We start from the raw sequence: 15492 nt of genomic DNA, 5'->3' as shown, positions 1-15492 counted from the left end.
CCGGGATTGATAACCTTTCAGGTTATTCTTAAAGGTCTGATAGAAATTTCGGGAGTTATTTTTTACAAAATTATTCTCAATTTCTACTAGCTGCGATTTTTCAAAAGATCTTTTAACCTGCCTTATTATTCTTGTTGTTTCCTTTCTTTGTTGTTTAAATAGCTCATAGTGTTTATTCTTTCCGGAACATTTCCATTTTTTCCACTTTTTCACTCTTTCCATAAGTGCTTCCTCACATACGTTATTCCACCATACTTTCTTTTTAGTTTTAACTGATCCAAATACTTTCTTTGCTGCACTATTAATCTGTTTAGATAATTCTGGCCATTTGCCATGCTGAGTTATTTTAATTTCTTCCTGAAAGTTTTCTATAGTTGCTTGTGTAATGTTGAGCCTATCTATGTTGTATTTCATTAATTTTCTCGGCCTTCTTTGATTCCTGCGAGGTAGAAGCTTTAGCTTAATTTTAGAGAGGTAATGATCGGAGTCAAACTCCCCACTTCTTATTACTTTAACATTCATAATTTCCTTAATACTTTCTTGAGAAATAGCTACATGGTCCAACTGAAACTCACCTAACATCGGATTTGGGGACACCCATGTTTTAGCCTTTCTTGGAAGTTTCTTGAAGAAGGTCGACATTAATTTTAGGTGAAAGGATTTACAGAGATTAATTAATTATTATTATTTATTATTTTTATATAGATTTAATACGATGAGAAACAGGACTTCGAATATGCGACGTGCTAAATGGGAAAACATGTTAATGAGAAGCGCACTAACAAGGTTTCCCTGCAATAGGACGAACACAATGACAGATCAATGTGGGAAGAGGGAGCAGAAGAAAAAAGAGACCAGGACAAACATGGAAACACAAAAGGACCAGGACAATCTCCACATCTTCATACACGGCTATTTTCAAATAGACAAGCTCTCTTCTCATCAATCACAGCTCTTCTCTTCTCAGCCCCCAGTGAACTTGTTTCTGCTTCCCAGCTTCATCAGGAGGGTAGACATCACCGCCCATTGAGGGACCAACCTGACAGATCTTCAGACTTGGTGCAGGTTAAGTGTAGGTTGAGAAGGAAGCTGGATGAGTACAGGAAAAGAGTGGAAACATAAGAAAAAAGATAAATACCAGGTGTATGCATAAGTCTTTTCCAGTTTCACTAAGAGATGGTGCCAGCGAACAGTACACAGTGTATGAATTTGACACGTACATCAGTTTGTTCATTTCACATTAACCTACAACACACACAAGTTGAATCTGCCAAACACTAGCATCTGTGTTGTATCGTTCAGTGATCATGTCGAAGTTTGTACTTAAAAAAGAACATTTGTGGTACGTGTTGCTTTTCTTATTTAATCAAAAGAAAAAGGCTGTCAAAAGTCATCGTTTGCTGGTAGAAACATATGGTGAACATGTGAGACATGGTTTCGACAAATCGCTTTGGCAAGAAGCATCTGGTGGGACCAGAGCAGTATCGTGTATTATGAACTCTTGAAGCCTGGCAAAAATGTTAATGCACAATGCCATCACCAACAAGTGGGTCATAAGACATGGAAAAGTAATTTTGTTACACGACAATGTGCTGTCTCACACAGCAAAACCAGTGACAGACAACTTGAAATCGCTTGGATGGAAGATCCTTCCGCACCCGCCGTACTCCCCCCGACCTGGCGCCATCTGACTATCACCTCTTCTCATTAATGGGGCACGCTCTCGCAGAGCAGCACTTCAGCAGTTTTGAGGAAATTGGAAAATGTCTCGATGAATGGTTTGCCGCAAAAGACAAGCAGATTTTTGGCATGGTATTCATAACTTACCTGAAAGATGGGCGAAGTGTGTAAAAGCCAATGGCTAATATTTTGAATAAACAAAAAAACTAATGTTTTCTTTACCACAAAAACTGGCAGAAACTTATGCATACACCTGGTACAGGTGATAAAAGAATAGGAACATTGGACAAACACAAAAGGAGAAAAGGATCCAAATGGGATAGTACAAATACAGGAAAGGAACAAGCATCACCCAGGTGACAGATTCCCTATCAGTTGTTTACTTAGTCTTTTCTTAAATGATATCAAAGTAGTTAGAAATTTTTCAACCTCTCCCATGGTAAATTATTCCAATTCCTAATTCCTCTTCCTGTTAACAAATATTTGCCCCTATTTGTCCTCTTGAATTCCTACATTACCTTCCCTACTTTAAAAAGCTCCGCTCAAGCTTAGTCGTCTACTAATGTAATTCCACACCATCTCTCCACTGATAGCTTGGAACATACAATAGGAAATCTGAAATATTTGTCCCAAATGAGTAAATCTATAATACCAATATAGTTGGTCCATCAATGGACATTATAAATTTACAGACTGATGAGCCCAGCTTAGCACACGGGGGCAAAACGCTGGCAACCAGGAATGAGTTAGTTGGAAAATTCGAAGTGTCCAATATCGGACCAACTATGTTGGTATTACATACTGCATAGTCAAGCAGCTTGTCTCCTTACTCCTAAGTTATCCCAGCCCAAAGATTGCAACATCACTCTTTTGTCAGAAATCACCCAAAACAAATCGTGCTGCTTTCCTTTGGATCTTCTCCATTTCTCATATCAAGAAATCCTTGTGTAGGTCCCTTACACTCGAAGCATACTCTAACTGGGGTCTTATGAGAGACTTATACGCCCTCTCTTTTACATCTTTAATACAACCCCTAAATACTCTCATAACCATGTGAAGAGATATGAAACCTTTCTTAACCACCTCATTAATACGATTACCCCAATGAAGATCCTCCTTATATCAACACCTAGTTTCATGCAGTGTCCCCATGAGGTACTATCAGTCCATCAACACATTAATTAAAACTGAGAGGAGTTTACCTCTTGGTGAAACTCATAATCTGACCTTTCACCCTGTTTACCATCACCTCTTGGTGAAACTCATAATCTGACCTTTCACCCTATTTACCATCATACAACTCTGCGACAATGATATGTGTGTGATCAATGAGTGACAAAGTGATAAATGTTATTGATTTTATGTTTTTTGTTTTACGGTTTTTGGAGACACAGAGGTGCTGGAATTTTATCCCACAGGAGTTCTTTTATGTAACCAGTAAATCTACTGACACGAGGCTGACATATCTGAGTACCTTCAAATACCACCAGATCGAGCCAGGATCGAATCTGCAAAGTTGGGCTCAGAAAGCCAGCGTTCTACCATCTGAGCTACTCAGCCCAGCACGACAAAGTGAAAATTATTGAAGAATTAAACAGAGCGTCTGATAAACAATTAGCCAAAATTATAATGCAGGCACATCCTTAAGCAGACCCTACACGATCAATAAAACTGTCAGTACCGAAAAATATTGACAGTAATACTGACCGCGTGTGGACTGGAATGATGGAATGAAGGCCAGTACTGAAGCAGATCCGGATTTCCTGATCTGCGAGCGTCAGTACTGTAGAGTGGTGGGGATACTGACAGTTATACTGACCGTGTGAGTGCGCTTGTCATTATTTCTGTCAGTATCAACGGAGCAGCGGTGAACGACAAATGCGTTTCTCACCAAGGCCAAGTAGAGGTGCTTGTAGAACCGTCAAGTAGGCCTATTGCAAAAGTTTATCGAGCTATATGAAACGCTGCCAGAATAAACGTATGTACTTAACACAATACTTTACATGTTTACTGGTGACATTATAGCGGAAAACTTTAAATCTTCAAAATTTATACCAGTTGTAAGATACCTCACTGTCACCGCTAATCTCTCTGCCACCGATAAACAGCACCGCATGTTTGTATTTTGCCTTATTACGAAAGGCTCTACCAATCTTCAAAATTTATACCAGTTGCAAGATACCTCACTGTCACCGCTAATCACTCTGCCACCGATAAACAGCACGGCATGTTTGTATTTTGCCTTATTACAAAAGGCTCTACCATTCGTAGTAATTTTGCAAAAGTACACTCACGCATTCGGAGATAGTTCTGATGATCTTCTGCTTCGGTATATTGTGTTTCCCTCAACACTTCATATGAGAATACTCTTCTCTTTTCCTAAACCAATCTTTAACCCATCGTTTACGTTTAAAACTGCGTTTCGTGCAGTACTAATATGATAGCTACAAAATGCCCGTCTTTTACGATCCATTTTGATAGAATACCGCAATTACATGTTATAAATCTCATTCCGCAGTGGCGGTTATTGACTTTATTTGTAAAGTGAGAATACCGCAATGGTAAGCTAGTGCACTGGTACTGACCAAAATACTGACAGTAATAATGATCGTGTAAGGTCGCTACAATATTGATGCGTACTGTCAGTATTATTGACTCAGTATTACTGATCAGTATTACTGACCGTGTAGGGTCTGCTTTAAAGTGGATGCAGCGGCAGCCTGAATGCGACCTTGTAGAGCTTCTCACCATCAAGCATATGTGGAACCTCGCTGCTCGTAAACAAATTTCTTCGTTAAAGCAATTTGCTAGACATATTTCAGTAATTTTTATATAGTTGTGTTTGACTACAGCTAACTGTTCAATATTTATTACAGTACTATAATGTTATTCCAATTCACTGTACAATTGCAAAAACAATAATAAAATGATTCTAGAATAAATTATATATTTTCTTTCAAATTATTGCCTTAATTTAATTATTAATCCAATAATCTGGACTCCTGGATATCCAGACCATGTCTAGCATCCATTAATCTGGATAATTGGAGGTTTAATCTACTAAAGATGCCTACCATGGGTGAGATCATGGGTAGGCTTGAATCTTCTACATGTACAGACCAGTTGTCACTCCTGTGTAAAATGATGACGACGATGATGATGTAATTGGTTTTATGCCCATTAACACATGTGGCTGGCACTCTCAAAGAGAAATAGATTTTTATCTAATGACTTTTGAATCTCCCATAAAGCCCTGGAAACAGGGATGCACTTTGACTTGAAACTTGCTGTAATGAAGCATAAACTCTACTTGTTTGTCATGGCAACCAGCTGTAAACGTGCACCTATCCATTGCGGCTTTGGAAGGTTCTTTAGCTTGCAGGCCGAAAGCAAGCAAGTAGTTCTGCTATTTGCTTTACATCACACCGACACAGATAGGTTTTATGGCGACGATGGGACAGAAAGGGCTAGGAGTGAGAAGGAAGTGGCCTTGACCTTAATTAAGGTGCAGCCCAGCATTGGTGTGGTGTGAAAATGGGAAACCACGGAAAACCATCTTCAGGGCTGATATAGATGTTGATTCCCATAGTGAATCTGAAATATTTGTCCCGAATGAGTAAATTTATAATACCAATATAAATGGTCCGTTATTGGACATTATAAATTTTCCAGCTAAATTATTCCTGGTTGCCAACATTTCGCCCTCGTGTGCTAGGTTGGGCTCATCAGTTGGTACCTAGCACACCTACCAAGACGCTGGCTAGTGCATACCGTGGAGGCCACTGCATAGGCTACTTGGAGTCACTGGCAGTGCCAATGCACTGTGAGAGACTTTGTCTCTTTACCAAAAATTGATGCCTGCTTGGCCATCAGATGATATAGATGTTGATTCCCATAGGGAATCTGAAATATTTGTCCCGAATGAGTAAATTGCCGACAGTGGGGTTCGAACCTACTATCTCCCGAATGCAAGCTCACAGCTGTGCTCCCATAACTGCATGGCCAACTCGCTCGATAGAAAAATGTTCAGATGGAACGTACTTCCAATACAGATATCTTAGACAGTGGAATAAGAAGTTTAATAAATTATGTGGAGAAAAATTTAGTATTTTAAAATAGTTGAGGTGGCACTTCAATTGCTTTCACTCCAGTGGCCCCTAATGGTATTGTGGAAAATTATAAATGTTGCACTTTTTTAAAGCTATCCTGAATTTTATAACAGAGTATGGCAAGTCATTTACTCTTAAGTACCTAGGTGTTAATATAAGGAAAGATCTGCATTTGGATAATCACATAAAGAGGATTGTAAGTAAAGGGTAAATAAAACATTGATATAGGAATTAGAAATATGTTTTTGAAGAGCGTGGCATTGTACAGAAGTGAAACATGGACGATAACTAGTTCAAAAGAAAGAGAATAGAAGATTTTGAAATGTGGTATGACAGAAGAATGCAGAAGGTGTGATGGGCAGATCGATCACAAATGAAAAGATGCTGAATTGAACTGGTGAGAGGAGATGGAGTAGAATGATAGGGCACATCTTAAGACACACAGAAGTTGTGCAGTTGGTTTTTGAGGGAAGTGTAGGCGTTAAGAACGGAAGGGTTAGACCAGATTAGAGCAGATGCAGGATGCAGCATTTAAGTAGAAATGAAAAGGTTAGCACAGGATAGGGTGGCATGAAGATCTGCATCAAACTAGTCTATGGACTGACGACTCAACAACAAAATAAAGAGTACAGATCTCTCTCTGCACATGGTTATAAGGTTATTCAGGGTTTGTAGTAAGGATATAGTGAGGGCATATAAGTCTCTGGTAAAACCCCAACTAGAGTATGGTTTCAAGTATGGAATCCAGACCAGGATTGCTTGATTCGGGAAGTAGAAAAAATCTCAAGAAAAGTGTCTCAATTTGTTCTGGGTGATTTCGGACAAAAAAGTAGCGTTACGAAAATGTTGCAAAGTTTGGTCTGGGAAGACTTGAGAATAAGGAGACGAGCTGCTTGACTAAGCAGTATGTTTCAAGCTGTCGGTGGAGAGATGGCATGCAATGGCATTAGTAGACGAGTTAGTTTGAGTGGTGTCTTTAAAAGTAGGAAAGATCACAATATATGAAGATAAAGTTGGAATTCAAGAGGACAAATTGGGGCAAATATTTGTTTATAGGAAGAGGAGTTAGGGATTGGAATAATTTACTAAGGGAGATGTTCAATAAATTTCCAAATCCTTTGCAAATATTTAAGAAAAGACTAGGTAAGGAAATGTTAGGGAACCTGCCACCTGGGCGATTGCCCTAAATGCATATCAGTGGTGATTGATTGATTGATTGATTGATTGATTGATTGATTGATTGATTGATTGATTGACTGATACTGCAATGTATAATTTCAGTGTTTAAGAGACCCATAACCTTGAGAAACCTTATGGAGGTGCCAATAACATAAGCAGTCCTATGCAAGAAATTTGTTTGCCCGAGTACAATGAAGTGACGTTTCCATTAAGTACTTTCTGAAACAACTACAAGAGCACGAATATGGTTATTTTCTAGCCACCACACCATGAATGTTTTAGCTGTTCACAGTTAAAATAACTCACCATGAAATCCCATAGAGTATGGAAACGAAGTATGGAAAAGGTTATCATATTTAATTGTGATTTTCTTTATAATGTCTGCCAGGCTGTCCCTCTGTTGATCATTCAGATCTGTGAACCTCTTGATGTGGGTTTTAGGTAACAGCATTGTCTCATAGGGCCATACTGCCCAGAAAGGCACGACCACCACCCAGTCTGAGTTTTCAACCACAATACGAATCTGAAAATAATGATTTAATAATACAATAATAAACAGAATACTGGTAAAATATGTATAAGAATAAAAAGTAAAACTTATTTACCACAGTGAGGGTACAAAGGCATGAGATATAATGGAAGGGAAGAAACAAGTGTCAAATCAATTCATGTGCAGAGAGTTAGGAACATGTAATAGGATAACCAAAATGACAAGTTGGTGTGGGAAGAAAGAGCAACACAAAGAGGAGACAAAACAAACAAGAGAACCATATATTTTCTTTTTTTTTTTTACAAGTTGCTTTATTGTTGACAAACTTAACCATTATTGGAAATTTTATTTGATCCTGTATTGACTTCTCTAAATCTATTAAAGTCCGGCTTGTTGGCTGAATGGTCAGCGTACTGGCCTTCAGTTCAGATGGTCCCGGGTTCGATTCCCAGCCGGGTCAGGGACATAAACCTTCATTGGTTAATTCCAATGGCCCGGGGGCTGGGTATTTGTGCTGTCCCCAACATCCCTGCAACTCACACACCACAAATAACACTATCCTCCACCACAATAACACGCAGTTACCTTCACAAGGCAGATGCCGCCCACCCTCATTGGACGGCCTGCCTTACAAGGGCTGCGCTCGGCTAGAAATAGCCACATGACTTTTAAAAAAATCTATTAAAGAAACTATTTAAAATAGTTTATGTTGTGTCCACCTTGTCAGTACACTTTTAACGATTGAAAATTATTTATTCTATCATACATGTTTCAGGATTTGACTTCACTGATGAAGGGAATGCATTTTGTTTCTGAAACATGTATGATAGAATAAATAATTCTCAATCGTTAAAAGTGTATTTACAAGGTGGACCCAACATAAACTACTTTAAATAGTTTCTTTAATAGTTTATTTTTGCTTTACATCTCACCGACACAGATAGGTCTTATGGCGACGATGGGACAGGAAAGGCCTAGCAATGGGAAGGAAGCGGCCGTGGTCTTAATTAAGGTACGGCCCCAGCATTTGCCTGGTGTGAAAATGGGAAACCACGGAAAACCATCTTCAGGGCTGTCGACAGTGGGGTTCGAACCCACTATCTCCCGGATGCGAGCTCACAGCTGCACGCCCCTAATTGCATGGCCAACTCGCCTGGTCTTAGTAGATTAAGTTACTTTACGTCGCACTGCCACAGACAGGTCTTATGGCGACAATGGGACAAGAAAGGGCTAGGAGTGGGAAGGAAGCAGCCATGTCTTAATTAAGGACAGCCCCAGCATTTTGCCTGGTGTGAAAATGGGAAACCATGGAAAACCATCTTCAGGGCTGCTGACAGTGGGGTTCGAACCCAATATCTCCTGAATACTGGCCGATTTAAGTGACTGCAGCTATTGAGCTCTGTTATTAGAAACACTCCCCTGTGGGTAGGGGCAGTAGAATAACACCCATGGTATCCCATGCCTGTCGTAAGAGGCGATAAAAGGGGCCGATGGGTTCTTAACTCGGGAGCGTGAGTTGGCCCGCATGGGGCACCTAGTTGAGTCCTGGCATTACTTCCACTTACTTGTACCAGGCTCCTCACTTTCATCTATCCTATCTGACCTCACTTGATCAACGCTTGTTCTTTCCCGACCCCGACGCTATTTGGTTTCCGAGGTCTAGGGAGTCTTTCATTTTCATGCCCTTTGTGGCCCTTGTCTTTCTTTCCCCAATACTTTCATTTTTCAAAGTGCCGGATCCCTTCCATTTTTTATCTCTGATTAGTGTTATATAGAGAATGGTTGCCTAGTTGTACATCATCTTAAAACAATAATCATCACCACATAATAACAATCAGCAATCCCAGTTCTTATAGCTTCCAGTATGTTTTTGCCACTAGTTTCTCGGTCAGTGACATTTCAAAATTACTTTAACCATGATGGTTCGTCAACCTTTTTCCGTCCACCAATATTATGTCCACTTTTTTAGTCCATGTCAAATAAATCCACAGTAAGAGAGAGAATCCACAAGGAATAGCTGCCCTAGAACTAGGGGTACCATACAGTAACACCATCAAAGTGATAGTAATGTACTTAATGTCATTCCAATTTTCACACTATTTATCTTAGGATAAAATGAGCTTGCATATTTTTTAAATTTTGAAATTTCCCTGTTGTACAGCACAGTTATCCCCAATGAAAAATACTTTTTCTTTGCATATATCGTATAAATGGTAAAACATCTAAACAAATATTTTTTAAAAACAAAACAGGAATTCCAAAAAGAAAGAAATTAACTGAAAATTTTGTGATAGATACTCGCACACCAAAGAGCAACCCAATCACCTCCCATCAAAGTACTTAAAACAGGGTTCGTAGTGTCTCTTCTTTTCAGAATCAACTTCTTTGGTCTGTGAACTGTTACTCTCAAACCTTATTGTTGGATGAATAACGACACCAATGTTTCTCTTTCTGTCAATCACGACTATGTCTGCACATTTACTGGATCTATCAATAGAGATACAGTGCACTTCCTCAAAGACTTCAAATCTGCCAGATTTTCTGAGAAGTACCGCAATACTGCTCCTGACCCTATGGTGCATGTTATTTCTCAACAGTTCCCCGTTCGGGGAAAAACCAAGAATATGAGGGAGGGTTTCTATCTTGCTGCAGTAGCAGAAGTAGTTTTCTTGGCTTCTACCAGGAATGCTTTGGACTGCTATCATATTACAGTTCATTTTAATGGCATGTTCATGTGGTTTTGTCTAGAGCACGACATTTTGTCCATTTTTCCCATCCAGTGACTCATTTCATCCACTCCAAATATGCCCATTTTTCCTATTCCAATTCATCTATTTCTCTTTACTTTACTGGTAAAAACAATAACAATCTAAACTGTTACATTTAGCGTGGAGATGTGAATTAAAATTGTGTTAAATTTCAAGTGTATGCCTAATTTTCTTAACACACTGAAAACTACGTCACCCCTCATTAGGTGACACAGCTTTTTGTCCATACTTCTCAACTTCAATCTATCATGCATAAGTAGCGCTACCCATCCGCTGTTTCACTGCATGCATGTTCTCACAAGGTGTTCACAGAGTGCAGTGTGGTGCCTATTCCCTTCTCCTTGCAACAGACGATGGAAGTGACATTTGTTACTCTGTTTGGGATGACACTTGCAACCATTAGAATTCAATTACAGTATTAGTGGCAAGGAAAATCATGTAAATTGGAGTGTATTACTGCTTTATTCTTTCATGCTATTGTTTCATCATTTCAGAAATATTATAATTAGACCCACAGTGCTGCGTTGTTCATGGCTTACTCAGCGCAGAAATACACATATCTTGAATTAAATTCTTATCACGAGACTGTAAGCTATAAGGAAAATGTTGAATAGCATGTAAATTGACCGCTCACAACACAAATTATAGTGTGGCGCAACAAAAAACATCCTAGATCTTCAGTCTTGATGTGGAAAGTGTGGGATAAGAAGAAAGCTATCCACTGTGGGTGGGGAACGCAGATGAAATATACACCCATGGTATCCCCTGCCTGTCATAAGAGGTGACTAAAAGGGGCAACCAAGGGATGATGGAATTAGAACCATGAAACTACTTGTTATTAGTACCATCACATGGGGAACAGGATGAGTCGTCTTTACTTGCGAGTAGTACCACTATTTTAGGTACACAATAGGTTTGTGATTAGTACCACTATATGTGGAACACCACAGGCTTATGTTGCCTATGATTAGTAGCATTATATGAGCAACACTGAGTGTCTGAGTTGCCACTATGTGAGGAACACCACAGGATAGTACGAGTCCCTGTGATTAGTATACCAATGTGAAGAACACCACAGGTTTGTGTTGCCTATGAGTGGTGTCATTGTGTGAGAAACACCATAAGTCTGCATTACTTGTGCGACGTACAATACTTGTGAGTAGTACCATAATGTTTGGAACACCATGAGTCTACGCTACTCTTGATTGGTAGCGCAACTTGGTTCTACTTTACTAGTGATAAGTACCATTATGAGGGGCTGTTGACCTGGATTTTGGACCCCTTTGCACAACAAGAATCATCGATTCAGAATTGTGTTTTGTAAACCGTCCCTTGGTCAGTAATACTTATTTTTCAATATAGTTTCTGTGAAGGTGGGGCATTGCGGATCAGACCCACTGATTGTTTTAAGTTCATAATCATTGTTCATCCTCATCTTTTTTAATAATAGCCAGTGGATCGATTTTGGAATTATTTTTAACTTTCAGTATTGTGAGTTGGCTCCGCTGACGATTTTAAATTCATATTTATCCTTTCATTCTTCATCATCACGTTTTAAATTCTAGTCAGTGGATGAATTTTGGATTTTTAAATTGTCATTGCATTTTGTCTCATTTTGTACCATTAGGGGCCAATGACCTAGATGTTAGGCCCCTTTAAGCAAGAAGCATCATCATCATCATCATCATCATCATCATCATCATCATCATCAAGAAGAAAGCTGGATAAGGAAATGAAAAGGGAAAAGACAGAAAATTGAAGGAAAATGCAGATGGTAAAAGGCAAGGAACACAGTGGAAGAAACACAGACCAACAGGCAAACAACAACAAACAACAAACGTGTTCTCCTTTTCTTCCCTCCACCTAGTCTTTCCAAGTATGTTTAGTCAAAAAGAGTTGCATGCAAAATACTAAGAGAAAGGAGCAGTGCTGAAATGAATACCTCACCTTTTTATCCAGTTCCTTCTCGACGTAATCCATGAGCATTGGACGCTTGTATTTCTCGTAGTACTCTAACTGTTTCTCATTCTTAATGCGTGCCTCATTGGGGAGGAAGGATGACGCCCAGATCTGACAGTGAGGGTGTGGATTGGAGCAGCCCATGATAGCTCCCTTGTTTTCAAAGATTTGGACCCAGTCGTACTTCTCTCCTAAAAAGATGGTCTCTTCTACCCACCTGAAACAAATTCAGTTAGAATTCACTGATTATTAGAAGTTGCTGTTGGTGTTGATTCTGATAATAATAATAATAATAATAATAATAATAATAATAATAATAATAATAATAATAATAATAATAATAATAATAATAATAATAATAATAATAATAATTTTTTAATTATTGTGTCAGAAGCAAACGATGGTACATTAGAAAGAATACATAAAACCAAACAAAACCCCATGGCATAACAGCCCCAAAGCGAGTACTGCTCAGCTCAAAGGCTTGCAGGTTATGAGGTGTCATGTGGTTGACACAACAAAACCTAACAATCTCACTACACAAAAAATAACGTAAACATTTATTCAATACAGTTTTCATCTGCTGAGATGAATGTTTATTCTACCCAAATATGTTTCGACTCCATTTGAGTCATTCTCAGTGGGTTATTTTGAGTTTACTAAAAACAGCTTTGACAAATCTGTCCATCCGTTCTAGTGGACTGATTTGCTTCATTTTTGTTTTATTCTCTCTGGAATTACCTGCTGGTGAATCATGGGATACTGATAGGTCTCTAAATTCAGCTAACTTCAAGTAATATTAAAATCAAATCATTGAATGATCACTCCAATAATTGCTTACCCTAACCCGCAATACATTCTCTACTTAGCAGGTTGCAATGTTCCGTCTGCGGAAGATCTGGAAAGATAACAACATCACCATTAAGACAAAAAAGAAGCTCGTTGAATCTCTAGTCTTCTCAGTCTTCTTGTATGGCGCAGAGACGTGGACCATCCTCAAACGTGATCGTGAACGGATAGAAAGCTTTGAAATGTGGTGCTGGAGGAAAATGTTAAGGATTCCTTGGACAGCTCATCGCACGAACACATCAATCCTGAACCAACTTCAGATAAAAGTTCGTCTATCGTGTAAGGTCTCTCAACGAATTGTACGCTACTTTGGACATATAATGCGCCGAGATGGTAGTCTACAAAAGCTGATTGTTGAGGGCAAAGTCCAGGGAACCAGACAACGAGGACGAATACCAACGCGATGGATTGACATGGTGAACGGCCCCCTACGGTGTTCTCTCAGAGTAACCACATTGAAAGCTTTAGATAGGGAAGAATGGCAGAGTATGGTTCATCGGCTAGAGGGCTGAATATTATGACAGTCACGATGCCTCAGTCATGAGGCAAAACGAAGAAGAAGAGGAAGAAGAAGAAGAAGAAAGCGACACCACTTTCATTAGTATTCTGATCCTTTGTATTGTGTGACCTATTTTAGATTAAAACATTGTAAAATATTACTATATTTGCAGAGTACATTGCTAAAAATTCATAGTTCTTAAAATTATGTAAATAATTCCTTCTTTGTGTAGGCTCAATATGGTATACTAGTAAGTATAATAAACAATGTTGTGAGTTATGGCCTCTTATCTATATGTAAAATCAAGCAATCAATACTGATCTGCATTTAGGGCAGTCGTCCAGGTGGCAGATTCCCTATCTGTTGTTTTCCTAGCCTTTTCTTAAATGATTTCAAATAAATTGGACATTTATTGAACATCTCCCTTTGTAAGTTATTCCAATCCCTAACTCCCCTTCCTATAAACAAATATTTACCCCAATTTGTCCTCTTGAATTCCAACTTTAAAATGACATCTTAATGTATGTTATAATGTCCATCTTCAGTTCCTTCTGTGGTCAAGGTTATGACCTGTTAGACGTGTTGATCCACTGGATATAATTAATTTGTTGCAAAGGTAGGTCTTTATTATTTTGTAGTTAATTACTCTTTTAGTGTTAATTCTGGAAAGTGCAGCTGTCAAAAGGATCCCATGTGATCTATAATGGAAATGAAAGAGCTGAATGTATACGATGAAATAGTATTTGGAAGCTTATAGTCAATATGTAAGACACATGAATTACATTTTGGTAGCCAACTTAACCGTCTAGGATCTGCTGGTTTAGAAATCTTGTCCTCGATTCCTGTGTTCTGACTGGTGAGGTGTTAATGCTGTTGTTGGTGGGGAGCGATGTTGAGGGGAGGGGCAGGGTAAGTTGGGAAGAACCGAGCTCGATAGCTGCAGTCGCTTAAGTGCAGCCAGTATCCAGTATTCGGGAGATAGTAGGTCTAACAGGGCAGTCGTCCAGGTGGCAGATTCCCTATCTGTTGTTTTCCTAGCCTTTTCTTAAATGATTTCAAATAAATTGGACATTTATTGAACATCTCCCTTTGTAAGTTGTAAGTGTCGGCAGCCCTGAAAATGGTTTTCCATGGTTTCCAATTTTCACACCAGGCAAATGCTGGGGCTGTACCTTAATTAAGGCCACGGCCGTTTTCTTCCCACTCCTAGCCCTTCCCTGTCCCATCGTCGCCATAAGACCTATCTGTGTTGGTGCGACATAAAGCAACTAGCAAAAAAAAAAAAAAAAAAGCATATAAGAGTATAAGCATTTATGAACTCCATTGTGTGTGCTTATTGCGTGAAGAGACCAATTCACATGTGATTCAAAACTTGTTTTGATGTGTGTCCTATTAACTAGAGCCCAGAAGTTAGGAAAATGAAAATCCACAAACTGTTTCCAGTCATTTGGCCGGGTCAGGAAATGGAATAAATGAAGCCCCCATCTAGCGGCGAGGATAGGAATTGTGCAGGCTGCCGAAGCCTGTCGCACTCCTCTGGGGCAATGATTAATGACTGACTGATGAAATGAAATGATATTGGAGAGTGTTGCTGGAATGCAAGATGACAGCGAAAACCGGAGTACATAGAGAAAAACCTGTCCCGCCTCTGCTTTGTCCAGCACAAATCTCATATGGAGTGACCGGGATTTGAACCACTGAACCCAGTGGTGAGAGGCCGGTGCACTGCCGCCCGAACCATGGAGACTTCCCGGAAGTTAGGCAAAATGCCTTTTTTATCTGGGTTGTTTATAGCGAATTGTCAAATAGACACATACATGTTTCCTTATGACTGAGAATGGTAGGGCCAGTTTTTATTTTGCCTTTTATGCCTATTTTAGCTTCCTTTGCCTATTTAATAGTTTAATGCCTTTTTTGCCTCCTTTTGAGTTGTTGTGGATATTATCTGCTGTTATTTAC

At 39.2% G+C, this 15492-nt stretch overlaps 2 protein-coding genes across 5 annotated transcripts in view; one reads left to right on the top strand and one right to left on the bottom strand.

Annotated features, from left to right (window-relative positions):
- Uba4 (Ubiquitin-like activating enzyme 4) overlaps nucleotides 1–3321 on the top strand; it is a 46575-nt gene extending 43254 nt beyond the window's left edge. The window contains exon 9 of the mRNA XM_067157393.2: nucleotides 3099–3321. The gene's annotated coding sequence lies outside the window, so the exon portion shown is untranslated. The remainder of the gene's footprint in view (nucleotides 1–3098) is intronic.
- The window catches only part of Galt (Galactose-1-phosphate uridylyltransferase), a 38281-nt gene that overhangs the window by 9351 nt on the left and 13438 nt on the right, over nucleotides 1–15492 (bottom strand). For all 4 annotated transcript variants that reach the window (XM_067157394.2, XM_068230186.1, XM_068230187.1 and 1 more), the window contains exons 4-5: nucleotides 12174–12402; nucleotides 7275–7491 (exon numbers count right to left, since the gene is read on the bottom strand). In XM_067157394.2, coding sequence (XP_067013495.1) covers nucleotides 7275–7491; nucleotides 12174–12402 — 446 coding nt within the window. The remainder of the gene's footprint in view (nucleotides 1–7274; nucleotides 7492–12173; nucleotides 12403–15492) is intronic.

Source organism: Anabrus simplex, chromosome 13 (assembly GCF_040414725.1).
Source record: "Anabrus simplex isolate iqAnaSimp1 chromosome 13, ASM4041472v1, whole genome shotgun sequence".
NCBI lineage: Eukaryota > Metazoa > Arthropoda > Insecta > Orthoptera > Tettigoniidae > Anabrus > Anabrus simplex.
The sequence above is the reverse complement of the archived record's forward strand: the minus strand, read 5'-3'. Positions and strand labels throughout refer to the sequence as shown.